At 42.3% G+C, this 27,403-nt stretch overlaps 4 protein-coding genes across 6 annotated transcripts; 1 reads left to right on the top strand and 3 right to left on the bottom strand.

The window, feature by feature from the left end:
* Positions 1-2,727: 2,727 nt before the first annotated feature.
* Positions 2,728-6,518, bottom strand: LOC139652023 (XK-related protein 8-like). Its single transcript, XM_071528952.1, has 3 exons — positions 6,130-6,518; positions 5,251-5,441; positions 2,728-4,452 (listed from the first exon to the last, which is right to left on the bottom strand). The coding sequence occupies exons 1-3, from the start codon at positions 6,441-6,443 to the stop codon at positions 3,677-3,679; spliced, it is 1,281 nt and encodes a 426-aa protein (XP_071385053.1). The 5' UTR covers positions 6,444-6,518; the 3' UTR covers positions 2,728-3,676.
* A 1,723-nt stretch (positions 6,519-8,241) lies between these two features.
* On the bottom strand, positions 8,242-10,480 carry xkr8.3 (XK related 8, tandem duplicate 3). Its single transcript, XM_071528953.1, has 3 exons — positions 10,155-10,480; positions 9,202-9,389; positions 8,242-8,969 (listed from the first exon to the last, which is right to left on the bottom strand). The coding sequence occupies exons 1-3, from the start codon at positions 10,478-10,480 to the stop codon at positions 8,242-8,244; spliced, it is 1,242 nt and encodes a 413-aa protein (XP_071385054.1).
* A 1,089-nt stretch (positions 10,481-11,569) lies between these two features.
* srsf4 (serine and arginine rich splicing factor 4) lies at positions 11,570-17,286 on the top strand. 3 transcript variants are annotated; one of them, XM_071528955.1, is made up of 7 exons: positions 11,570-11,722; positions 12,613-12,752; positions 14,357-14,463; positions 15,228-15,454; positions 15,829-15,906; positions 16,335-16,558; positions 16,700-17,286. In XM_071528955.1, the coding sequence occupies exons 1-7, from the start codon at positions 11,616-11,618 to the stop codon at positions 16,840-16,842; spliced, it is 1,026 nt and encodes a 341-aa protein (XP_071385056.1). In that variant the 5' UTR covers positions 11,570-11,615; the 3' UTR covers positions 16,843-17,286. The 3 variants fall into 3 exon arrangements, with proteins under 3 accessions (XP_071385056.1, XP_071385055.1, XP_071385057.1); XM_071528954.1 differs by having other exon boundaries at positions 15,228-15,442; positions 16,335-17,286; XM_071528956.1 differs by lacking the exon at positions 11,570-11,722 and adding an exon at positions 13,694-13,840 and having other exon boundaries at positions 12,615-12,752; positions 15,228-15,442; positions 16,335-17,286.
* Positions 17,287-18,136: 850 nt separating this feature from the next.
* msto1 (misato mitochondrial distribution and morphology regulator 1) lies at positions 18,137-27,403 on the bottom strand. Its single transcript, XM_071528959.1, has 14 exons — positions 27,236-27,403; positions 26,064-26,193; positions 25,613-25,682; positions 25,062-25,137; positions 24,816-24,879; positions 24,525-24,675; positions 23,503-23,617; positions 23,018-23,152; positions 22,782-22,934; positions 21,975-22,106; positions 21,202-21,386; positions 20,196-20,300; positions 19,644-19,756; positions 18,137-18,829 (listed from the first exon to the last, which is right to left on the bottom strand). The coding sequence occupies exons 1-14, from the start codon at positions 27,317-27,319 to the stop codon at positions 18,567-18,569; spliced, it is 1,776 nt and encodes a 591-aa protein (XP_071385060.1). The 5' UTR covers positions 27,320-27,403; the 3' UTR covers positions 18,137-18,566.

Below are 27,403 nucleotides of genomic sequence, written 5' to 3'. Positions count from 1 at the left end.
ACCCACTGACCTGACCAACCCACACCACCAGTCAGTCAGCTGCCCTGACCTCTCCACTGCGTCATGATGACAGACTTCTCAGAACTTCTAATATTTGCTGATCTGTGGTCAGAGACTGAAGGAAATGGCTCATCACTTGCACGTGCTGAGGATCAGAGGCTTCTGTGAAATACCTGCTACTGGTCAGGCCTAAACTAGCCTTTCTGTACGTCATGCTACTCTGAGAGGTAGTAAGAAATGCAAGTCACGGTGAGAAATGCAAGCCAAATGCTTAAAATTTCTTCAACGACTGGGGAGTTTAACTGTACCAGCCACTTTGCCAGTTCACCGACCATTAATTGGAGGTTCTTCTCTATCCTGAAAACTACTCCAACTGGTAAAATGGCGATGATAGCCTTTGAATTTTGGAGTCTCAGTGGCTGGTGGACAAAGAAGTTAATTTCCTGCGCCAGTAGTATTAGTCAGACGATGCACAGTTTCTTGAGCATAATCAATGTGTACAATGTGTATAGTGAGACAACCTGTTGTTTTGGTCAGCCGCTCCTCAGAGCACAGTCCTAAGTGTCCTTGAATTCCTATGAGGAGACTTCCATTGATAAAGCTTGTAAAAGTGTTCAGATGAAAGGTGAAAAACGAGTCGCACAATATACACATATTGTATTAAATACAATGGTTTTGCGGTTGGAGTTGGGTTAGCCGTTTATGTTGTTTGACATGTGAATAAGGATAACGTGACCCTGGTAATAAATGCTCTATATGTTCAGTGTTTCCAAGTCATGGCAGATACATTTTAGGACTCGCACCTCATAGCCTCTGACTGAGCTGATCGATTGTTAGGATCGTAGTCGGCCAAGAGATTTTATTTATCATTTTCTGTTCTGTTGGTGATTTGCTGGAAAGTTGTTGACATCTCATCACATTATTCACAAATATGCATTTGTTTTTTGCCCGACTGTTTAATTGCGTGAGGAGAACAATGTAGAGAAAGCAGTTTTTGCAAATTTGTGGATTAAATCAACTATTGACTTAGTTGACAAAACCAATGAATTTTGTTTGGCAAATACAAATTTCTTTACACAGGGATAACAAAATAACTTGTTGGCCACTTGCAGAATTACATTTCATTAGCTTTACATGTGGGCATGTTATAGTTGCTTTGTTGATGCAGTTGAATGTTGTGGTGGTCATTTACCAAAAAAAAAAAAAAACTGCGTACATTTATTTCCAAAGACATGCAGTATAATTTCTCAGTTGCTTTTGAATCATAGGTAGTTTTTCAAGTTGGGTTTAGTCAGTTGACACGCACAGTATCTGCAGTTGGTTGGCACTTGGGGATATTTGTTGTGACAGACAGTTATAACCCCAATGTACAGCTGATACAGTTCTGGAGTTTATCAGTCAGCCACATTGCAACCCGCACCCTTGTCATTAAGTCGTATTGGGGGAGAAACAAGGGATGACTGTGCAATACATTACTAGTTAGTGGTTTGTTCATTAACTGTATTTCAAGGGATTTGATTTGCCTGAAGTAGCTGGTCAAGAGAGCAGGAGGGTCGACTTTCTCTGGTCTGAGTGAGATTCCGACTGAACAATACTGAGCCTGAAGAAGATTTCGTATTTACACACATGCAGCTTGACCGTTAAGAATGTGTTTTCTGTGTATTTGTTTGTCTTTCTTGAGTGACTGTGCATATTTATATTGTGCCTTTAACCATCATCTGTACACATAATCTCAAAGGGAAATACTTAAGATTTTGTTTAATACATTATCATCATTTTATTGTTACATTATCTGAAGTGTTATTTTACTTTTTTTTTTACTCTATACTTTTTTTTGTAAATGCTGTCGAGACTTATTGTAATGCTCCAGTAAGTTTTGTTACTAACTTAGACATATTAATTTTGATTTGACTGTCCTGTCTGCACTGTAATTGAAGGGTTTCCTTCCAGAAAGCTCTGTATCCATTTTAGGGAATAAAATGTTGCCTGATGGCCACTGCTCAGAGTTTAAAGAAACACAAATAAGTTAATCCTCTAAAATGTTAAAGGGAAGGGCTCAAGATGGCTAATATTGTCAAGAATAGTAAATAATGAGTGTTACTTTGCTGCCAGCAACCAATTTCTCAGACAAGGTGTCATGTTTTGTTTTGTCAAGTGGTGGATATCTAATTTTGGAATGAAACAATTCAATTATTTTTCAGATATTTACAAGTGAAATTCTCATCTCGCAACAGTCATCTGTTTTGTAATAGTTTTTTTTTCCTTTTGAAAAGGAAATTGCATTTTGTTGCTGTGAAATGCTTACATCGCTTAGAGACAATCAATCTGTAATACATGGTATGTTGAATACAAATCAGATCAACTCACTCTGGTGAAACATGTATATTGCGAACAATCCTATGCTTTTGTTTGATAGTTCAGTGTTGTACTACCTAAATGAGTCGAGGGGAAATGGGCTTATTCAGAATCAATCCTTTGTGGTTTTTGCAGTCAGTGTTGTCATGCATCTGAGAAAAGAGAGAAACCATATGCAATCTTTACATTTTTGTTTTCTGTACTAGCTTGTGGAATGTGTTTCCTGGTTGCTGTTATACTTTTTGTCAGTCTGTGTTGAAGTATACCATGGCCATCAAAAAATGACCATGCAATGTTTAAGGGGTGTATGCGCTAGATCTGACTTTTCCTCTTTTTTTCAATGCCAAATACTGTTATTTTTAAAATGCTGTCTTTTATTTTTTTTCCTTTTTATATATTTCATCTCATTTTCAAAGACCTGTGAGGCTACGTGAACCTGTCAACTGAACACTATCTTAATACTCAATGCTAATTTAATTACAATAATAATCACTATTTCCCCACACTAGCTGTTTGGGACCGGAACACTGTTTATGGTCCTGTAAGGTTTTCCTGTGTACTTAAGACACTCATTACAATGTAAATAAATTTTAAAAAGTTTCAAAAATTACACATTTACTGATTGAGTTCAATATCATTTTGTGTTTATAAATTACTGTACACAATGAATAAAGAATACAATTACATCACATTGTAATTGTACATTATACAAACCTTACAAGTATTCAAATAGTATTTTCTTTTAATGGTGTTCTAATGCCGTTTTGTTTTTAAGCTGTAAAGTGCTCTGAGTCATTGAGAAAGCGCTATATAAAGAAGATGTATTATTAGTATTATTATTATTAGAATTATTAGTACAACTCTTAAAATGCCACTTGCTAAATTATGTCACTTCCTTCATAGAGAAGCTTGAGTGTGTGGGAGGAGAACCATCTGGTCAGCTGTTATTGAGAAAACCCACAGATGAATTGCGTAGTCATGGACAAAATTACATCCGTTGGTAGATACATTACATCATTTAGCAGACAATTTATCCACTCACAGTAAGTGCATTTTGTCAACAGTAGTGAAACCAACTGGATCACAGTCTTCATCAGTTAAGCCATTTTATAAAACTAAGTAGCATTTGTTTGAATTTCATTTGCCTCTTCTGAAATCGTATCAGTCATTAAAGTTTTAGAGATCAGGTTGATCTCACACGGCCCCATGATGATGATGACGACGATTAGTATGTGCTTCTCACTTCTCAACCCGTGTTCCAGCATGACTCGCACGTCTCTCTATCCTCCTCCTGTGTCCTGTGGCTGTCAAGTGATGCAGGTCAGGAGTAGAAGTTCTCCGCCAACTTCCTCATTCTTTTATTCTCACGCTTCTGCGTTGGTGCTGGTTCTGGTGCGCTGGGCATGCTGCGAAACATGCTGTCTGATTGTATGTCCTCATCATGGCCATTCACCTCAGTCAAATCCACCGTATCTGAGTGAAATGTAACAACCTCCAGTCCAGAGGGCGACCCTTCACTCACACTCTCTTTCACCTCATGCTTTGGATGACAGCACGTATAGTATAGTCCTTTAACTAAGATACCAAAGATGAATAATAAAATAATGATAACACTAGTGATTATGGCATGTAAAAGTGTTATATCAAAATATGGTGGTTCTCTGTGGACCTGCCAGCACCACAGACCGCACAGAAGCACAATATCAAACATTATATAGAGGTGGTACAGCAAAGACCTGTACCTGGTTTGCCCCTCCACCACATTGAACCAGCTGAAATACCAAATGAGGCCTACGGTGGCCCGGAAGAGCCATTCCCCACCGGCGCTGTCCATGAAGGTGGTCTTGGCTCGCCAGGCACAGAAGAATAAAATCATCCAAGAACACAGGAAGTGGGTGAAGACGAAACAGGGCAGGACGGAGGCGAACAGGGAGAGAGCGGCCAGGCGCGGGGCGATCAGCAGCAGGTTCCACAGGAAGTAGACCAGCGACGAGCGGATCTGCTGCTGGTGCTTGTCGGACAGGAAGGAGCGCAGGGAGCGGTGGTACATGGTCACACTGCAGGCGATGGCCGACGCCGAGCCGACCGCCTTTAACACTGAGGAAGACAGAGATCATCACAGGGACGCCACAACATCTGATATGATTTAATGGTTACGGTTTACACATGAGCGCAATGGCTTCTTGCTTTGTAAACTGTGTAAGGCAACTTGGAGCAACAGCAAGCCTAGACGAATCGTAAAAATTTAGGGACGGTAAGACCCTGGGGCGCTGTAGTGATACGGGTGCTGACTAGCCAGGGCAACAAGCTGAGGGAGGGGCCCTAAAGTGTGTGGACTAAAATGATTATTGTGGTCCTCAAGTGTCTATTTAGCAATGCTTTTACACTTTTATTTCACACTGCTCTGGTTTCGAAACAAGGTTTGGTTGAAATCTACAAAACTGAAACTGAAACTTTCTCAACTGTTGTGTTATCTGAGACAAACTGGAGCAAGCAGGAATAACAATTGTCTCGGCTTTTCTTATGCAAATTAAAAACTGTCCTTAATTTCAATTACGTAAGTGTCCGATATTTGATCAATAAGTGAATGTGTGGAGGTGCGTTTGAGTTATGGATGGGTCGATATAGATGTTTGCCATAGGTGGAATAATGTTGTTGTGTGGAGATGAGAGGGAAATGGAGGAGGGCCCAGAGTCACTTATTTCTGGGTCCCCCTAATTCCTAGCTACGGCCCTGGTATGATCACAACAGAAATACTGATACTTTCTGGCCTCAGTGCTCTGGTGACGTAAATTTCCTTTTGAGACACTATAATTATTCACTACTAAACATGCGGTGATTCACACTTCTATCCCAAATCTACATAGTTCAGCTTTCAGGCGTGTGAGTACGTACTTGTCATGGGATCCGGCTTGCCCCTCCGCAGAATGATGGCGAGCATGAGGACGAGTTGGGGGGCGCTCTCCGAAAACGTCTCTATGAGCCGCAGCATGCTGAGGTCGTGGGACAGGTACACGACGACGCCCTCAGGGTCTCGGCTCCTTGAGATGAAGCTGCGTACGGAGGCCTCCATTACACCAGCGTACCTGAGAGGGAGAAGGAGTGTGAATGAGTCTGTCTGCTTTGCCTCAGCACCACCAGAACCAAGCATACAAATGACAAACAAGAGGCATTTAAGCTGCCAAATGTCCCACCACAATCACCATGATACAGTATATTAAACATAGCCAGTTATGAAAATAGCAAATATTTCTGTCAACATACTTGTCTTCACATGGGTGGCATTAGTATGAAGTAAGTATGAAGTCTCTATCATGTATTGTTCCTGAGTTAGTGTCTTCACAAGAATATGTCACACAAACACACACAGATAGACAGATAAACAGATAAGATAGATAGATAGATAGATAGATAGATAGATAGATAGATAGATAGATAGACAAACACACACAGACAGATGCCAACATGAAAACATAATGACTAAGATATTTTTCTATTGTGAGTATTTACAACATAATGCACCAGCTCATTGAATGTTTACTTTGCATTTCCAGTAAATGAGAGTGTTTCCATGAACAGGGAGATGGAATTTAGGGTGGAGCTACATTTTAAAAGCTGTTGTGGTGGAGCTTTCTCAAGCAGCAGAAATGCTTCTAATTTGTATTAGCTTAGTTCCCATAAGTTGCACTTAGACACACTCTTACTGGTCCAGTTCCCCACCCATACTAGCCATTTCAACACACTAAGATGATCAATCAACAAAGCTTTCACAACCTGAAGTAGACTCCCAGCTGCAGCACATGGAGGATCTTGAGTGAGAGCGGGTTCAGGCAGTTCTCCACCTTTGTCCTTGTCTCATAGTTGTCATAATGATACCACAGCCAGCTGTAGACCTGAGCCAGAGCCGAGGAGCCCAGCAGAAACAGCAGCAGCAGACCCAGGCTGAAGTACTCCTTCTCCTGGTAGAAAGTCACAACCGCCCATGCATCCAGTGCTATGTCGACCAGAAAGAACGCCAGACCCCCGAAAGTAAACAGGAAGTCCCAGCAGGAGTAATTCAAGGCAACACCGACGTCCATTCCAAACATTTCTGTCTAAACTATCTGCAACTGGCACTGCTACATGCTGTAGTGTACAGCTGTTTACTCCTCTTCCTCTCTCTCTCTTAAACCCTTGAGTGAAAACTGAAAGCGAGCAAACAGTCAAGGTTCAGGGTGTTTAAACATGACCCCTCCTTTCAAACTAACCCTCCCATGGAGTCACATGAAGTCTTAAAGGCACATACATGCTGTATGAACACAGCCATTGTTGCCACATTTGTACACATATGAAACTCATACCTCTCACTCCTACAGTACAGCTGCATAATGTTCACATCTTGTATTTTTACTGTAAAAAAAAAAAAAAAAAAAATATATATATATATATATATATACTATATATCTGAGCTGTGTAAGATTATTATACAAGTCAACTAGAGCCTGTCTTTGCTGCTACCATGTTTTTACATATTAGAACTATATCAGTTGTCTATGTAATGGACATGCAACAGAAAAGTACATGTTAAAAAAAAGATAATGCAGAAGTATTTAAAATTCTTATCACTTTAATAGTCATACATAGCAAATGAGGTAAGAGAAAGAGAACAACCTTGGGTTTTTGTTTCAGCAGAGTTTATAGTAAATAAATGGGGCAGCTACTACTATACTCTGTATGAAAATACTTTAAAATGTATTGTAAATTTTAAAAAGGTCTGACATAAGAAAATAGAGTCCAGACATAAAACAAAATACCAACCTGAACAAATATCAGGACACCAAAAAACATGTTTTTTCTAGAATAATGCTGATCGTCCCAGTGTAACAATTTATTTCTGCACACTGAAAGAATAGTATGCTTCTACGAGCATACATCAACTTGGAAGTGATACCAAAGTAAACAGATACAGTATGTTTGGCATATGTGACATTTACACAAGCTATAGAAACACTGGCTGAGTGAGCAACAGTAACAATATGTTTTTACCTGGAACTATTTGGCTTTTAAGTCACACAAGAATACCAGCTTCCCCTTAGTCACTGCTAGACATGGGCTAACAATGCTTGGTTAATATGTGAACAATTATAATTTGACTTGAACTTGTTTTACAATATGAATGTCATGTAGAGAAATAGGAGCACCCTGTCTAAAGTGGTCTAATATAGTTGCATGGCACAGTAATTAAAAAGGGAACTCCTGATGATAGATTGTACATTCATTGTCCTTGAAAAGATAAAGAAAAGTGTAACAAGTGTAAGAGTGTCCAAAAACACATGAAAACCTTACAAACTTACACAAACTTAAGATATCGCTGTTGCCATGTAAAAACCTTGCAAATCCAATTTTGGTGGTTTTCATGATTTCACTTCAATTTAAGGATTATGAGGAAATGCTCCGACCTCTTGGGTTTATGAAACCTGAAAACTGACTGGATAATGTAAAATATACAGGCTGTCAGTTCCTGAATAGCTGACATTTTGGAGATACAAGGTTTTCATCCGACAGTGACAACATGCTCTAGGCCACATGTAGTGTAAAAGAGAAACATTTATCTTGACATGCAAACATATACTCAAAAGTGTAAAGATAATAAAATACAGTTTTTGTAGAAAATATATCCAATATCAGTAGCTTTTCACTGTAATATTTTAGCATGAGTTTATCAAGTTACCACAGCTTCATGAACTATATATGAATCTGTATTTTGGTTCAAAATGTATTGATCCTCTTGTGAAAATGCAGCATAAAGGGGAAACAGTCTAGAGATGGACTGCAGGCTTGCTGCTTTCCATCACTATCAAGTAATGTAACATTTAACTGTAGCGCATGGTTGGATCTGACACACAGTCAGACAGCGCTGGTGGCTGGTGGTTCATCTCCCTTTGTCCTTTTGATATTTTTAGTGACTTCTTGTTCTGAGTAAAAGTGACTGGCATGGCGGGCCATCCTCTTGTTGAGGAGCTGGGAGGACAAGGTGCCGTCCTGGATGGAGAAGTCTCTGAAGGACACCTTCCCATCAGGCATCTCATCAGCCAGTCCTGGGTCTCTCACCGGGGGCCTCCACAGCTTGGGGTGGAAGCAGCAGTAGTAGAGCGCTTTGAAGGCCAGGCCCAGGAAGTAGGTGCAGGGCAGAGCGGCGAGCAGGACGAAGGCGTACGACTGAGTCAGGACCGGGTCTCTGTAGCACCACCAAGTGGCCAGCAGGATTCCTCCATCTGTCATCATGAAGGAGTGGTAGATGAAGCTCCTGCTTCGGGTGCGACCCTCCGCTACGTTGAACCAGCTGAAGTACCAAATGAGACCTACGGTGGCCCGGTAGAGCCACTCCCCGCCGGCGCTGTCCATGAAGTCCGTCTTCTGTCGCCAGGCCCAGAACACGAAAACGGTCCACAGCATCAGGAAGTGGGCGGCGATGTACCTGGGCAGGACAGAGGCGAAGAGGGCAATGGCCGCCACGCGGGGGGCAATCAGCAGCAGGTTCCACAGGAAGTAGACCAAGGAGGAGCCCCAGCCCTGCTTGGCCTTGTCTGGGAGGAAGGAGCGCAGCGAGCGGTGGTAGTCCACCACCATCCAGGCTATGGAAGTGGTTGATGCAGCAACACTCACACCTACAAAACAGACGTTGTGCCATCAGTGTAGCAACCAAGAGGAAGTTTGCGGTGTTTGCAGCCCTACCTGAACCCAAACAGTGGTATTCACAACCTCACCCTATGTTCCTCTTTGATACACAGTGGTTCTCCCTATTTTTGGAGGCCCGATTATCTGATAAAAACCTGCAGGGTGAAACAGAGGGGGGCGGTAACTCACACTGTACGGTCCTGGCCTTGTTGGTGTGCAGCATGATGTAGATCATGAGGGTGAGCTGAGGAGCGCTCTCGCAGAAGGTCTCGATGAGCCGCAGCATGCTGAGGTCGTGTGTCAGGTAAACGGCGTACTCCGACCCTTGCTCCTTCCGCCACCACACCCTGAAGCCCTGCCATATTGCAGAGATGTGCCTGCATGGACAAATGTGTTAAGACAGGATATTAAATGGTGCATGTATCTTCAGAGAATGGGACAGCAGAGCTCACATACCAATTACCACACAATTATGTAATTTGTGGTGAATAAATTCAATCTGACATAAGGGGCCTTTAATAGAGTTGACTCATATCAACCGGGTCCTCAGCTATTATCATAAGGTATTCACTCATTATGACTGCATTCTATGCATTCAGTTCGTTTCTGACTGGATTTACTTGTTGCCGCACCTGAAAATTATCTTTATGGTTTCTGCACCAGTCAAATGTTATTACATGCTTGCTTGAGCTGCGTGAACGTCCAGAGTCACATGAATAGGCAAACAGTGAGAAACACCCTGCAGTGAAGATATAGGTATTATGCTGGGGTAGACATCTTCAATGAATGACCATTATTTCACTTTAGTCCAGACTAGGCTTTGTTTGCATCTCCTTTGAATGGGTGTAAACTGTTGCTGAAGGACTTTCCACATCTTGAGAAACTACTATCAGCTAGGCAAGCGTTTACAACACAAGAAAATAAGTCTAGGCTGTTTTATTCCAGCATCACTGAATAATTTGACCTAGTGATAGCTATTATATGGCCATAACCAATCAATAACTCACCCGATCAATTGATTGTGCCTAAATTATTTTTAGTGATATAAACAGATTGAGACTTGTCCCATTATTCACAAATTACATAGTAAGCATTTGGCAACAAAAAAACATGGAAAAATGCCAAACAGCATCAGTTCCCACCTGCAGAAGAAGCCGAGCTGCAGCACATGCAGGAGGCAGGAGAGCTGGGCTCGGCCGCCGAAGAGGACGGAGTCTGCCGAAGTGTGTGCGCTGAAGCCCTCCAGCTGCCGGTCGTACTTGAACCAGAACCAGCTGAACATCTGGACCACGACCGACGACAGCACCATGAGGCCGACCAGCACCCCGAACCAGAAGAAATCCCCGCGCCAGTAAAACTCGGTGGCCACCCACACGTCCGACCCCCAGTCCAGCAGGAAGGTGCACACTCCGATTACAGAGAAGACAAAGTCGAGCCAAGAATATTTAGAAAAAGTCCCGCAATCCATGGCTGTTTGACCGAGTTAGCTAGCAGGAAGCCAACCTGTTGACGTTAGCTAACACTCAGCTAACCGGTTTCGTGTACCGTTATTTTCCCCCCATGCGACTTCTCCTTCTTCAACCCATTGAAAAAAGAAATTGCCTCCATTTTCACATCTGAGCGACAAGATAACCACACTGCATATTAAGGAAACGGTGGATAGCAAGATGCGGAAAACTTCTGTTGTATGAAAGTTTAAAATAACTTCCAGATAGATAGAGCAGGTATGTTTGTAAATGATCAGAGAAGTTTGTAGTAGTCCCTCCCACCACAACTCAAACCTGCACGCGGCAGGTCGCAAAATCCGGAGTGGAAAACAATGAACCTACTGTTAAGTCACACAATGTTAAACCTTTTCATGCCAAGGACCCCCATATATACACACACATTAGACCCTATTTGACAAGAACTTCATTTTAGAATGTATTTGTCTTTTGTCATTATTTATTATCATGTATCATAAGCGCACCACTGTCATTACAACCGCAGTGGGATGAAACATACGATCATAACATGCTCTGATTGCGCCAACTTCTATTGAATTAAATGACAGTGGAATTAAATTATTATCCACTTTGTGGGCCCTCCCAAGGACCCCCGGGGGACCCTGGACTACCATGGTCTGGTAGTGAAATGGTTGATTTCATGGTTGTTGTATTTTTCAGCGTTATAAATATCAAAACAAACAAAAGGACCCAGGAGGACTCGGGACAGCCATTTAAAGCTTGGGCTCCTGCATCCAAACAGTTGAATCGTTATGGCAGTTTCATAGTTATGTTTAAATAGTGGAACACCATATATGTTCATGTTCTGACTCTCTCCTTGCCTTTCTTTCAGATCAGATATGAGAGGTTCAGTCAAAATCAACTGTAAAATAGGAGAAAATTGTATTCAATCAACAATAGACAGCGTACTTAATAATGGACAACATGTACGGAGAGCGGCAGAGCGCGGACAGTCCTTGAGTCGTGAGGACACGCCCCTTTTAGCTCGCGACCTATTGTATCAAGGAAGCGCACGTAATTTATGCGTCTTTACAGCCTCGCGCCTCCGTGTGTGTTCTCTTACGGATTTCGCATTCCAGTAGCACACAAGCCGGGGAAATGTCGAGGGTGTATATCGGAAGACTGAGCTATCGAGCACGGGAAAAGGACGTCGAGAAGTTCTTCAAGGGTTACGGGAAGATACTCGAAGTCGACCTGAAAAACGGGTAACGTTGATACAGCTAACCGTTGTTCTCGGCGCTAACGTCTGCTTAGGCCGCACCGTGTGTTTTGGGCCTTGGCTGCAGCAGGCCCGGACAGGCACACGCTGAATTAGCTGATGCTAGCTAACACACGCTTACCATCTATCAACAACAGCCACTTCAAATATAGTTTACACCAAAGTTATAGCTTTGTAAACGTATTTGGTGTGTTTTTGGAAAACTAAAGTGAAGGTTGGCATTTGCTAGCGCCAGTGTAGCGATCACAACGCTCGAGCTAGTCAAGCTAGGGCTAACGTTAATGGTTGGCTAAAAAAATTTTTTGTACGTGGCCATGTTAAGACACACGCTTGTATGCATTTGCAATGCATTTTAGTACCATTAAGCTAAACAGCTGTAAGTAAATCATACACGTGGCCAGATTGTATGTACTTTATGTACTTTATATCGTGCAGACCTTTGTGCCAAAACGTGTATCCCCTAAAATATTTCCCCCTTGTGTCCTCGCCTCGAGTTCGCGCTAGGGAAGAAAATGGCAAAAAAAAAAAGAATTTTTGTGGATTACGTTAATTTACTAAACATATTGCTGGATTTCAAACAGTAAAACATTTCAGAAATTATTTCATTGGATTGCAAATAGTGAACGTACTACCCCCCCCCCCCCCCCCCCCCCCCCCCCAACACACACAGCAAACCACAAGCGTCCATTGATATACAAGGAACAAGGAACTCACGCTACACATCAAGTGTAGTGTTCTGTATGCAGTGGCAGCTAATATAGTTTGCATATTTATGCAAACAAAATTTGTGCATAGTTGTATTTAATGTTTCTGAATGCATGCTGTCCAAATCTTTTGCTGTGACCCAGTCTTAACGTGTTCTCCTCCGCTGTGAAGGTATGGGTTTGTTGAATTTGATGACCCCCGAGATGCAGATGATGCTGTGTATGACCTGAACGGCAAGGACTTGTGTGGGGAGAGGGTTATTGTGGAGCACACCAAGGGACCTCGTCGGGATGGAAGCTATGGTGGAAGGAGTAAGTGTACAGTAAAATCTCGTTTTCTTAACATATGAGGAATATCATTCAGGAGGGCTTTCACTCACTACAAAGAATCAGCTATTGGGATTTCTATTGCATCAATTTTTTTAAGCTTGTCCTTGGTGGCTGATGTGCATTCAATTTACATCCTAGTAATCAGAATGGAAATTGTATGGTTGAAAGTGGATCACCACTCTTCTTCTCGGGTGTAATTGGAAGAATTACTGTAGATAGTCTAACAACCGGTACCTGATCTCCATTACTCATGCCTGAGCTGAATCCATCCTCCTGTTGGGAAATTAACATGGTTGCCTTTGAGTGCCACCTAGTTGTTTTCTCTGCAGCTTTTGGTTGTTCATATCAAACTCACACACTCGTCCACACCCCCCTTCCTAATCCCGTCAGTAGATGCTATTGTTCTGGTCTCTCTGTGCCTTCCAGGTTTCTGACGGTTGGTTTAACATACAGGTGTGGCACAGTTTCTGGATAGGGCAACTACAGAGCAGCAGATCTGGATTATATTGTCTTGCAAATAGACTGGCAGACAGTGTACGAGCGCCACTTACTGATGCACTTAGCAGTTCTTTCAGCATTGAGCAATGGGGGTGAGAGGGGATTTTCTTATCAGTAGATGACACGATTAAATTTGTGTGCACCAGAGCCACCAATGACTTGAAAATATCTTGGGTTTCCATATGCTGGATTGGAAAAATATTTTGGTGAAACCAAGAATACGTGGGAATATATGATGGGGAAATTGGCTTGGGATATATTTGCTGATGGAAGAAAATAATTGTCTTGATTTGAATACTGTAAAATTTTTATTGTGAAGTATCTTGTAATCTATTGATGTTTTATTCCGTTTTTTATTTTATTTAAAATGATTGTCAATTTAAAGGTAAAGATTTAACAAAGAACCTCAATGTTTTAATTGAAAGAGTCCTTTGCTGACTGCCTGCCCCTATTGCTGGCCATGGTGTCCCCTTTCCAAGAGTGTGGTTTGACCATTCTGGGCCCCTGGGCAGACCAAAAAAGGGAGCCATTGTGAATGAAGACCGCTTTTCCCATTAGGCCCAGGCCGGGTGGTGAGGATGCCATGGGGTTAGGAACAGATGTGGGTTCAGCTCTTATAGGTGCCTGAAAAAAAGAACATGTTTTATAACAGTGAAATGTTTTTAGATATCGTAGCTTAGAAACTTGCTTTAGTTCACCGTAAGTACTTCCTCGGTCAGATATATTTTTGAATTTTGATTTTTTTCCTTTTTATTTAGAGAGTAGGTCTATATCTTTCTTTTTAACCAAAATTTAATCAGTTACAATTGTGTTGTATAGGCCTAGACTTTTCCATTAAAAAGGCTTCGTCGACTTATAGGAAAGATGAGTTAGTTTTCTAAGGAGTTAATTAATTTTGGTTTGATTTTCTTTTTATTTCACTTTTTGTGTAGCTCTTTTTCATCTTTGCTTTTCCCCTTTTTGTTTCCCTTTTCCCAAATTTATATGGACATTGTTGGTAGTGTGTAGCTTGGAGTTTAGTATTATGGCGATGCCTCAGTTGGTCTCCGGTTCTCATTGCTCTTGGTCTTTCCTTATTACCTTGAAAGGTGGATATGGACGCGGGGGAAGAGACAGATACGGCCCACCAACACGGACAGACTATCGGCTCATTGTTGAGAACCTTTCCAGCCGCTGCAGCTGGCAGGACTTGAAGGTATGAAGTCACATTTATTACCAAAAACAATAACAAATACACACATCTGAAGTGTTATCTGATGGATGATCTGCGATTTAGGTCTAAAAAGGTTTAATTTAGAAATGTAATGATTTAGAAATATCACAGCAGTTTCACAAGAGTTCAGAGTGCCTCACACAATAGTTCTCCAAAAGTGTCTTTATTAGTTAATTAATATTACTTAAGCTACTTGCGCTAGATTTACATTTCCCAAAACGGATATGAATTATACTGTTTGAATAGAAAAGGACAAACACACATTCCGCACAGTCAATATTTAGCCAGAGAAAAATCTAGCCAAGATAAACACACTATTCACAAAAAGGCACAGTGACAAACTTGAAGGTGCAAGTGCAAAAACAAATGATAGAGCACTGATAGCATGAACTGGAGCATTTGCTCTTCAGAATATATCTTTGACTTGCACTTGTGCTGACGGTTAATTCCTTGCACCTGCACTACTACTTCTTCATAGCTCAACAGCAGTCCTCTCTATTGGGATATGCAGAAAAGACATAACCCATTTTATTATAGTTTTCCATTTTGTGGACACAGTGAAAATACACTGAGTCTTACTGCTGCAATGAATCTGATGCACACTCTACTGATCATCAAACCAAATTACAGACAGCGTGGGGGAGGGGAGGAACATGGTTGGAGGTTTTCGGGGTTTCCCAACTGTACATAACAACTAGGTGTCGACTTGCCCTCTAATTACCGTGTTGGTTTTCATCGCTCATCAGGACTACATGAGGCAGGCGGGGGAGGTGACATACGCTGACACCAACAAGGGCCGGAGGAACGAGGGGGTGATCGAGTTCAGGCTCTACTCTGACATGAAGCGGGCGCTGGAGAAGCTGGACGGCACGGAGGTGAACGGCAGGAAGATCCGGCTCATCGAAGACCGTCCCGGCGCCAGACGCCGTCGCTCCTATTCCCGCAGTCGCAGCCGTTCCAGGTCAGACACGCCGCTGTAATGTTATCCGACTTACTGATGTGTATAGCCACATTTCTAAGTACAGTAACGATACCCCAGAGGGCATTTTTTTTATTGTGATTATGGGTAGAGTGGTAGTGCTAAGTAATCTATTAAAGTAGCATACATGTGTAAAAATAAAATATGGGAGAAAACAAAGATCGCTGAGGTCCTTGGTTACCACATGAGTCAGCCTAGCAACCAATAAAATACAGCTAGCCATGCTTCATCAAAATCAAGCACAGTTGGAACCCTGACCAAAATGTTTTCTGGCTGAAACTACCCGTTTCTGTAATAATTTCTTAATCCATGTGATGTGATTAACATGTACTCACTGTATTTTCTCTGTTTGTCCTGCTGGTTCCCAGGTCTCGCTCCAGGAGCCGCAGGTCTCGCAAGAGCCGCAGCCGCAGTGAGAGCAGCAGTCGCAGCCGCTCCCGCTCCAGGTGAGAAGTCCAGCTTCCTGCAGGGAATACAGAGGAATCCCACCCAGATCGAGAATTTCTGTAGCCTAGGATTGTCAGCACTTTTGAACATTAACAGCGTCCCCAAAGTTATAAGACACAGTAAACTGCCTTTTTACTTTTTTCTTAACAGGAGAGTGGGCAGTTCACTCACTTTTTTTAATTTTTGCATTTGTTTTATTTATTTATTTTGATCATTTGAAACCAGAGAGGGACACAGAGTAGGGAAGACATAGTAGAGAAAGCTTAGGTGGCCGATCCAATAAAATATAAAAAAATTCAAGTGCAGGAAACAACCAAGGAATGAGTTTTACAGCACATGGAAACAAACCGGTCTGTTTGATCTAGCTTTGGTTGCCTTGAGTTTTCCACTGAAAATGTTTTAATTTGCTTTGTGATTTTGTCCACAGGGCGGCTTCCCGCTCCCGCAGCCGCTCCCGTAGCAAGAAGAATAAGGCCAAGGGAAAGAAAGAGGATGAGGAGCGCAGCAACGGCGCTCACAAGGGGAAGGAGGGCCGCGGCCGCGACGAAGGGCGCAGCCGCAGCAGGAGCCGCAGCAAAAAGAACAAGAAAGAAGGGAAGAGGGGCAGGAAAGAGGAGTCCAGGTCCAGATCTCGCTCTCGCTCCAGATCCCGCTCTAGATCAGGGGTCAAGGATCGCTCCAGGAAATCGGGCTCCAAGGGCCGCGAGCAGGCCAAGAGCGACGAGGAGGGGGGCGCGGCCGAGAGGGGCTCCCGTTCCCGCTCCCGCACCCCCGCCGAGTCCAAACCCAGAGCCAGGTCTAAATCCAAGTCCAAATCCAAATCCCGCTCCCCCTCACCTGCCAAAGCCCACTCCCGTTCCCCATCCGCCTCCCGTTCAGAGTCCCGCTCCAAATCCCGCTCCCAGTCTCGTTCTCGCTCCCGTTCTCGATCCTAGTCCCGAGTTGGGACTGTCTGTCATGAGCCCTTATCCCAACGCCCCCCCCTCTCCTCCACTTACATTCCCCAAATCCCTCGACCCTGTCCCTGTCTCTTTTTGTTTTTTGATAAATAGCTGTAGAATACCAGGCACTCATGCTCGATGTGTCCTTCATGCACATGCTTCTCCATTTTATTTGACTTTTACTCTACATATTTTTTCATTAGATCTGTCTCTTATGGAGGTGTTTGTAAAATAACAGGGTGCGATCTCAGTTTTATAAGTTTAAATGATTGAATTATGCTATCGTATGTGTCCTAGCCTTTTTATCACACATGTAAAAGCATACTGTTCTTCTGTCAATATGCTGGGTGGGATTGTTATGTTCTAACAACTCCTCACCTTTGTGAAATCCTTGTACCATTTTATTTCAGAATAAAAGTTTGCCTGACTCGATTTGTAGTTAATGGTGGATTTGTATTTATTTCGGTAACTGTGATTCGGAGGTATTAAGGTAGTTGTACTGCTACATTTTGGATTTGAGTGCTCAAAGAAAATCGAGCTGCCCTCTACGTAAACATCTTTGGTAATATAATTGGAAATTATTGCCAGTAAATTGGAGTAGTAGTACATAGCAAAGCCTCCTTCTGAGTCACTACTCCAAGGTTTCCATTTGTGGATGTTTGAACTGTTCTTAGCTGTGAAGTTTCTAACTGATCTATGGGTATTAAATGTTGTGTAAGCAAATTCATTCAGCACAAACTGTATAGTTATTAAATACAACTAATCCAGTTTTAATCCAAAATCTCCCATTTCTCTTAAACCTCCTTGTTCAAGACGTGTAGATGATGTTGAGGTGCAAGTGAGAATGTAATTGAATTGATGCTTAATTACATGTATACACAGCCATATCTTTTTCACTCAAGCCAAACTGTAAATTAAGTATTGGAAAAACGAAGTGACTGTGGGAACAGCTGCTGCATAGATGGCGCCAACCAGGAGTCAAAAATGGAATCTTCTGATCCCTAGTCAAGGTGCCGTTAGTCTCAATGATGTCATTTCCCAACATGGTAACAACCCTCATTTTCCCCCAACAGTCGGGGACAATGAACCACACTACACCTTGCTGAAATTTGTGTGCTTGTTGTCCTTTCAGCAATGATTCCCAAGGTGTACAAAAACAGTGGGAAGTGTAAACAATCCAGAATAAGTGTCACTGAGATTCACACTACATTTACCCAGAACAGAGGTGTGACAACATCAGTTAATGTATATGTAATAAAAGACTACTTGTTGAAAACAGCATTTAGTATAAAATACATTTAATTACAGATATACAAAGTCATCAGAGGAAATGTATCCACAGTCCGTACATTCTCATAATGCTCCATCCAAACATTATTGACTACTACACATGTATATCCATATCGAGGTCTACATTGACTTCTTTATATCCTCTCTCTTACTGGAGCTGGTTTCTGTTCAGATTTTCATTGTGTTTCAACTTACTTCAAGTGCTTTTTGTATTTTTTTTTTTAAAAAACAAACCGTTTCACCTCTTTCTGTTAGCATATAATTCAGTCTTAGTAAACCAGAGGCACGACTCCTGTTCATCTCCCTGTATCTGTGAGAATGCATGCATAGATCTGCAGGCGAGTAAACAAAGCGGATGAGCTGACAGGTTAGTGGAGATCTGTCTATCCAGACGGTCATGAACCCTTCTCACACAGACTCTCACAATGTCAGTCATCATCGTCATCCTCCTCAGACGAAGAGCGTGTCACGCCGCCGCTGTCGTCACGGTAACACCGGGCCAGGAGGCGCAGCTGCTCCAGGGCCTCCTGGTAGTCGGCCATCTCGGGCCCCTGGGAGAGGAAGCTGGGTGCCGTGCGGCGGATGTCGAGGGTGCTGGCGCCGCGGTGCAGCTCTGACAGCCACGAGCCGAGCGCAGGGCCGGACTGGAGGGACGTCAAGACGGGAGCGGACGAGACTGCTGGGACCGGAGCTGCAGAGACAGACAGGGACAGAGGTTTAAGATGCAACCTGACTCCTAGAGAGGAAACTGAGCTGGGTGCAGAGCAGGCCCAGTCGCCTATGTAACATGTTATATACTGGAACATAGGCTCAACTCCAAACCTTTAGGCTACTCCCTTAACGGGTGCAGACTCAAAGACACAAAACTATATAGAAATAATGTCCACACTCACAAACTACATGTTTTTGACATTATTTGCATATAGTTTTGTGTCTATGAGTCTGCACTCATTCAAGTAGCTTAAAGGTTTGGAGATGAGCGCATCTGATTTAATCTAATGATCTAATGTTCCAGTATATAACACAAACACAAAGGTGCTGCTCTATGATTTCCAAGTTGAAGTTTCTAAAACCTTTGAATCCACATTTACACAAAAAAAATGATTTTCAACTAAGAATCTGGTTCTCTTTCAGTCAAATCAGTTGGAACAAGGAACATGCCCTCTAATGGGGTATTCAAATAGTCCTTGGTGTACACGGAGACAGGAAGCAAAGAATAAAACCAGACCAAGACGACTGATTGGAAGCACACAATTAAAGTTATACAAGTACAGTTAGGGTGTGGTTAGAGAATCTGCAATGAACCAGGAATCTTAAAGTCAGATGCCAGATTCTCTTTCTTCTCTCCAGATTTTCTTTTTTTCCCCCCTTAACACAGAACACAACATAATGCGTCCCAATCAAATTACAATACCGGTACCGAAAACTTCCAAACAATAGTCAGGTGTCTGGCGAGACCAGAGAGACACCTCTTGGAGAAAAAAGTGGAATCACGGTGTACTCACAGCCAGGGGGCGGGGCCTGGCTCTGCAAAAAGCCCTGAGCACCGAGGGATTGGCTGAATATCTGTGGGAAAGGCGCAGTCAGCTTGCTGGGGGTGGAAACCAGCTGCAGAGCGCTGTGTGGCCGGGATGGAGAGGGAGAGAAGAGAAGAGAGAGGGGAGAGCAGAGTCGGTTAGTCGGTTGAAGTCAAGTTTGCTTGTTTGTTATCAGCATGTCTCACATGGGACTCACAATTTACAATACAATTACAATTTCACATTTGGCAGACGCTTTTATCCAAAGCGACTTACACATGAGATTTGCATACAACACAAGCAAGTTTCTAGATAGGAGAGAACAACGAGAGTAAGTGCTATAGAGCTAAGTTCTGGTCCAACAGGACATAGGTGCTACGAGGGAGTGCTACAAGGCAGTGCTATGAGGTAATGCATAGAGGGCATCACATTTTTTTTTTTTTTTTTTTTTAATTTTTTAATGAAAGGAGGTATTCGCTAAAGAGCTGGGTCTTTAGCCTTTTCTTAAGGATAGAGAGGGATTCTGCGGATCGAACTCACAGAGGAGTTGTAGGATAGAAGGATCTGATGTAGGATGCCAGGATGTCTTCCCCACTGTGCAGGCTGTGCAGAGGAGTGGGCGGCTGAGTTCCTGGATCCAAAGAGCTGGAGGCAGAGATCACAGCATTTCAGCAACATAGTAAAAGAGATGTAATGTTTTTTTGTTTTTTTTTAAATGTGATTTTCAGGCTGATGTTTGGCCTGAGCGTAGTCGAATCCCTTGTGTCTACCAGCCAGGTTCAGCTTGGCTGTCGTGACTTGTTGCGTCTTGATTTGTGTCACCATTGATTAGTCAACTAGCCAGAGAATGTAATGATTTGCTGATATTGAGTCCATCAGGCACAGCTAGAATCCATATCTAGTTTCAGCACCAGAGAGAGAGAAAACAGTTAAACAGTTTCATTGTTCTTCATCTTCACCCAACTGCTTATTTTGTGAAACAGACATGATTGCAATATCACTATATATTAAAAGAATGCAGTGCATTCATGTCATGAATTGTGGCTAGTTTTGGCTTAGTCTGGCCAAGCTGTAAGAGTCACCTAGTTTTATACAATCAATTTAGGGAGACGTGTTGTTAGTTCTAGTGAGTATTATAGCCTCAATATCTAGCTTGCTACCTTGAAAGCATTCCTAGATAAATTTCCTACTTATCAAACTTTGCAGAAATAGAGAAAATGCTCTACAGTATGAATTTCAGTCTTTAAGCTACACTGCTGTTTATATTTTGTGAGAAGATAATGATCAGAGCGATAGGTCATCTTCAGGTGAACTGTGAAATTCTCAAGATGTAACATTTCATTTTCATTTGTGCAAATAAACATGACTCAAAGAGCAGGGTTCATCTAAAGGTGCTTGGTGTGGAGATAAACCTTATTTCAGCAGCACCACATAACACAGCCAGTAATCATTTCCTGGCATCTATACAAAGTTTCAGTAAAAACAACCACAACATGACTGAATATACATCAGAAATATTACAATAAATGTATCCAAAAAGTCTGACCTGACTAGCCTCTGGCCCTCAAATCCCTTGAGCGTCACCAACTGGCCGTAGCATCGGCCGTCGCCGAGTTCCGAGCAAGCCGACAGGGGTTTCCATGGTAACGCATCTGCGCAGACACTCAAGGCGTCGGGGAGAGAGCTGCCGTGCATCATGGGAAAGGGAACGGCACCATAAGCAGCCACCACCTGGAATTCAAATTATCCCGGAAAAAATAAAAGGAAACTTGATGAAAGGCTTATTGTTCCTTTTCCATCCTCCAGTTCGGTCTTTCCTGCTGCAGTGGATTTGTTGGATAGAGGAGGCAGAGAATCTCATTCAATGCGCTCAGTTATCTGATTGTTGCATTTAAAAAAGCTACTGATGTGTGCTTAGTGGTCTTAGGCTAATGCTGCATTCACGTCATGTCGAACTTACTGAAAATATGACCTGGCAACTGGGAAAAACTGATTATCAGCCTCACACAGCCACCCATACATTACAGCGAATCCACCTATGCTGGCAGTCCAAGATAATATGAAATTAAAATTATCCATTACATTCACAGTAATCGATTAAGTACTTATGAAAAGCAGGTAATGTATTCTGCAGTTCATTTATGGTTGATTTCAAATTCAGAAATAAAAATAACTTTGGATACGTGCGTTCCAACACGTTCCAAGTTGGAGCAACGTTTCTTCCGACATGACGTGAACGTGGCACTAGTCGACCACATGGACAGACACTGTAGAGCTGATCTGATAGCTGAGCTGATATATTTGACAGCGTGAAGTCACCTTTCTCCCCGACACGGCCAGTGCGTCGGCCACCTGCCACATGGGGACGCTGTTGTGCCTCAGCCTGTAAGGCACAGAGAGCGAGTCCAGGGCCAGAGCCAGGACCGAGCTGGAGTGGTACCACAGTGAGGGCTGGCACAAGGGAAACACAAAGAGAGAAACACAAAGAGAAACACACACCATTAGACAGACACAATTAGATAGACCGCATTTTATATACAGGGTTCCCACAGCTTTTCACTGATGAAATTCCAAAACTTTTCCATGACTTCTCCATGACCCCTTTTCAAATTTCCCTGGCCAAAGTTTAATGAGACAGAATTAAAAAGTAACCATCAGTTACACTAACTTTAAGAATTAGTTTGTTTTTCACTTTAAAATCAAGGATTATAATATTATTTTAACCAACAATATTTTCCTCCAACAGGGAACTCTAGACTGTTTCTGAGCCAGCTACAGCTTTTTGTGACAATTGACAGTATTAAAGTAGAAAAGTAGTAGAAAAAAACAAAAATCATTAACGTCACAAATAAAATTTCATGACTTTTCTGAAACTTTTCTCCCTTTTATCATTTTTCATATAAAATTCCATGGCTTTTCCAGGTTTTCCAGGAGTGTGGGAACCCTGTACATATACATGTGTAGTAGAAGAAAATACAATCAGCTCCACAAGTATAACATCTTCTAAAAAGACTACAAAATAATTTTAGTGTAAGTAAAGGAGTTAAAACATCTTTTCCTTTAACCATGCGAGGTGGAAAGGAGAGCTGGAGAACAAACAAAGCAGACAGCGTGAGTGAGACTCACATCGTACGTCAGGTGGGGGAACGCCGTGTGAGAGGCGGGTCGTCTGCCCAGCCCGCCACGCAAGGTCAAAGGGCAGAAGAAAGAGCTGTGATTGGCCAGGTGCACCGTCCCTAAGGCGTAGTTTATCAGGTGGTACAGGTCCTTCATTGGAGTCTGATTCAACAGAAACAATGCTGTTAGGACAAAAAAAATGTGCTTATACATAACTGTGCCTCTAAAGCGATTTTGTCACTCACTGAATTTGGGTGACTGACGGGTGCCATCCCCCAGGTTAGGATGCCTCTCCCGCCGTAAGAGTCCTGCAGCATCTCGGTGACCTTTGACCCCAGGCCTGCAAAGCCGTCGGCCAAGTCACACAGCACCTGGAAGCCCTGGGAGGAAAACGGGACGGGCAAGAAGAGGAGGAAGATGAAGGGACAGGGAAGGAAGGAAAGAGGGAAGATGAGTTAAGAGCTAATATATGAGTGTTCAGGGACTTAGTGCATGAGCGAATACATTCAAAATTGAAGAAAAATATATAATAAAATAAAAATAATAATCATCTTGATCATTGGGCAGCAACAGACTGAACTCAATCACTGATTTTTGTTAATTCCCCCACAAAAAAAAAGAAAAACACTGTGTCAATGTTCATGTAATGCTTCCCTAAGAGATTATAGTGCAGACAAGTATTTAAAATAAAAGCAATAACACAAGGAGGAGAGCTGAGGTGTGGCGTTACCTGAAGATAATCACACTCCTCGACGAAGAAGTGCAGTTTGTCCTCCAGCTCCTCCAGCACCGCCCCCTGCAGCAGAGCCTCTCCCTGCCCAAACGCCTCCAGACGATGAGCCTCCCTGGACACACACACACACACACACACACACACACACACAAAGGTTGTTGAGACTGACTGGTCACTTTAGATCTGTATATGTGATCACTATAAACAATATAAATGATTCATGGTTTGATTGGCAGGCTTCATTCAAAAACGAAACACATGCAAATCAATCCTATAAACATGATTATTTTGTGAGCAAATGTCTTAAGATGACCCATAAAGATATTATTGGTTACTACTAATATTATATCTCTTCCTTATATTTTACTTTTTTATTATGTTCTCTGATCCTTTTATGTGTTATTTTATACTGTCTTACTACTGTATTTTGTACTTGCTTTATGAAGCACTTTTTGTAACACTGTTAAAAAAGTGCTATATAGGGCTGCAACTAACGATTATTTTCATTGTCGATTAATCTGTCGATTATTTTCTCGATTAATCGATTAGTTGTTTGGTCTATAAAATGTCAGAAAATGTTTCCCAAAGCCCAAGATGACGTCCTCAAATGTCTTGTTTTGTCCACAACCCAAAGATATTCAGTTTACTGTCATAGAGGAGTAAAGAAACCAGAAAATATTCACATTTAAGAAGCTGGAATCAGAGAATTTTGATTTTATTTTTCTTAAAAAATTACTCAAACCGATTAATCGATTATCAAAATAGTTGGGGATTAATTTAATAGTTGACAATTAATCGTTGCAGCTCTAGTGCTATACAAATAAAGTTTTTTATTTTTATAATGTGCTTTACTTTCTTCATTTTGTAGAAGAGTAACTGAAATTTTCCAGTGAAACTCTGCATTTCATTATTAATCAGTCTTCAGTGGTGGAACATAATCCCACAAATAACCCTGTCAACCCCAAAACTTCCCCACATTTCCCCCAACAAAGTGTAGTAAATGTGGTGCAGCTCTTCACCCGTCGTGGTTGTACTGGTGGATGACGGAGATGGTGCGGGGGTGCAGGTGGATCCTGAGGAAGTCCGACCAAACCCTGACGCTGCCCTCCAGCTTGTAGCCCTTCTGGACACGATCCAGGCGGCTGTTCACCGTCTCCACACTCACCGAACCTGCCAACAGGAGAGTTTCACAGAGCATGACAGATGAGCGAGTGGCTACTGCTGTGCTTAACTATATTTTGTTAACTGATGATAATAGTTAATGAGGAGGCTAAACGAGAACCTGAGATGTTTAGTCAGGTTTTGTTTACCTGAGCACTGAGGCGGGGAGCTGGAGGCAAAATCAGCAAAATCATCGGCCAATATCTCCCCCTTCTGGAGACAAAGACAGCTGTCATGATGAGGCACTAACATGAGGAGGTTTCCATCAAGCTGCAGTACTACGCACGTACCAATGTGCCAAATGTACCAATGTTATCAAATGCTTGGCATCAATGGCTCAAGACAATACTGGAAAATATGAAGTCATCAGTTTCCTGCCGGCCCTAAATACTCACATCCAGCTTGTCCAGATCTTGGAGGAAGAAGTTCTTGGTCGGAGGACTTTCTTCATGCATCATGATGTCTCCCTCCCTGCCAGATACAGCACAGTTTCATACATACACCAAACACTAGGCACATAGACACTAGGCGCACAATCAACACTTCTGGGTCCAACACATATTTTTTTATTAATAGGAGAGAAAAACTAGTGATATCTGATATATCCACCGATAAGGGGTTTGGTTTGTTACGTAAAATAAAGACAATTCCTTCAAATTTAGCCCTCAACAGAGTAATTGAAACTAAAATTGATTGCCAAAATTGATTGCTAATGAGTGCATATGATTATCATCGCCAAGGTGTGTTGCACCAGAATGTGCAGTTTCATAGAAAACCATGAAAATTACCTAAACATGCCTGTATTTTCTGAGAAAGAGCCAGGCTCTGACAGAAAGTATTCCAATAAGGATATACTGTACCAGTAAACAGCCAATATCACCTGACACCTAAAAGACACACACACACACACACGCATGTATGCACATACACACACCCTGTTATTTACCATGTGAAAGTAGTGGTGCCTTTGTCAGTGCCATACAGACTTCCCTCTTGCCGTAGAGTCTGAAGGCTTCCTGTTACAGAGACAGATTGAGAGGCAAGCAGAGAGAACAGGTGTCATACAGTATGATGTTAGACTGGGTGGAATAAAGGCTCCTAACACCATGTAGTTAGTAGAATCAAATGAGAACCAGAGGAGGAAAGGGACAGATATTTAGGAATGACAAACATGACAAGCTTACCAAGCTTCACACATGTCAACATCATCGTATGAAACTGTGTTAACGTCAGCGATTGACAAACAAAATCTTAGATGACAGGATTAAACTAGGACTAAACCCAGCAAACATCTTAGTCAAAACACCAAGATCAAAACAGTCTCAACGTGCTGCCAAAATTAAAGCCACAACAGCACAGAGGATGTTTTTGGCCTGAACAAAATCATGTTAAGTTACCCTTGAGATCCATGGCGATGAGGCGCGGAGTGTAAGTGACGTGGCCGCCCAGCGTCTGTCCCTCTCGAAACACGACATCGCTCTGGATCTCGCTTGGGGGCAACTCAGGGTCGTACGACAAGGAGGCATCCTGAAAAACAAAGACAACACAGTGAGTGTGAGTTAAAAAAAACGCATCCATTTCCATTTAACTGGCAGAGTCCATGTAATATCAAAGATGTAGGAAATTAGAAGATTTCCCTCCATCTATTAGCCAATAGTAATGGAAGATCTCGCACAAGTTCACATCTACATACACTGAGCGTGACAAATTTCCACCTGCCCATTGCCATCTGCCAATTTCAGCTGTGGCTGGTAAAGTTACGGCACTCTGGCAGGTAACCAACCATTACTTAGAGGTCCCAGGTCTTTTCTAAAAACCTAATTGGCTGGTAAAATAATTAAAGTGACTAGTGAACTTTGGGGTTTTGTGTACAACAATTGATTGACCTAATTGACCTCAAGTAGGAGAGAAAGGAAAGTTTAAGTTTGACATTTGTTGTTCTAGCCTGCTGAAAAAAGAAAGACACTGGACTGAATCATGAACTATCCAAATACTAGTGCACAATATTTTTTATTCAATATCCTTACTATTCCTGTAGATGTTATGTGCAAGCCACGTGGAATGGCACATAATAAGTAATAGTGTTTTACAATCAGGGTCTAGTTTTAGTTTTAGAGATAGACTGGGCTCCATACTGGAGCTGGATGCTGGAGGGATGCACAGTAGCTACATCAATCTGTTGTTACATTGAACAGTAGTAGTAATTGGTAACTAATATGGTATGCGCCTTATTTAGCGATACATCTTCCAGTTACGCATCTTGTGCTCAAGATTATTTGCCAATTTGCATCACAAGTCTAAAAAAGGAGATTTCCTGACCATACAGTCATGTCATTGTTTATCCCTCTGATGACTAGCAGACTTGGCCTGCTAGCTAACGTTTACTGTATGCTAACCCCCACGTTTGCTAGCTTAGCTGTGTCGTGTCCATCTCAGTCTGTTAAAACAAACCCTGCACATACATTTCCATTGCTAGCTAAACCGACAGATAATGCAGAAAAAAACCAAGCAAGCTCCAAAGTTTGAAAACACATGCAAGCTAGCTAGCGTTAGCCTAAACTATCCTCACCTGTAAATTCCACCAGTGCGTCCCCACAAAGTTTGAATAGTGTCCCAACTGAAGAGTGACGACTTCTCTACAAAGGCTGCTCATCGTGAGGGGAATTAACAGTCCGGATAAAATGTAAAGATCTCTTCTTTGAGCATGATGGACATATTTTGAAATGACAACACTGAA

Source organism: Centroberyx affinis, unplaced genomic scaffold, assembly GCF_046629955.1.
Source record: "Centroberyx affinis isolate AG114_WGS23_722 - 3 ecotype Tasmania unplaced genomic scaffold, CSIRO-AGI_Caff_v1 ptg001743l_1, whole genome shotgun sequence".
In the NCBI taxonomy this organism is placed as follows: Eukaryota; Metazoa; Chordata; class Actinopteri; order Beryciformes; family Berycidae; genus Centroberyx; species Centroberyx affinis.
This window is presented reverse-complemented; position numbering and strand designations above follow the sequence as displayed.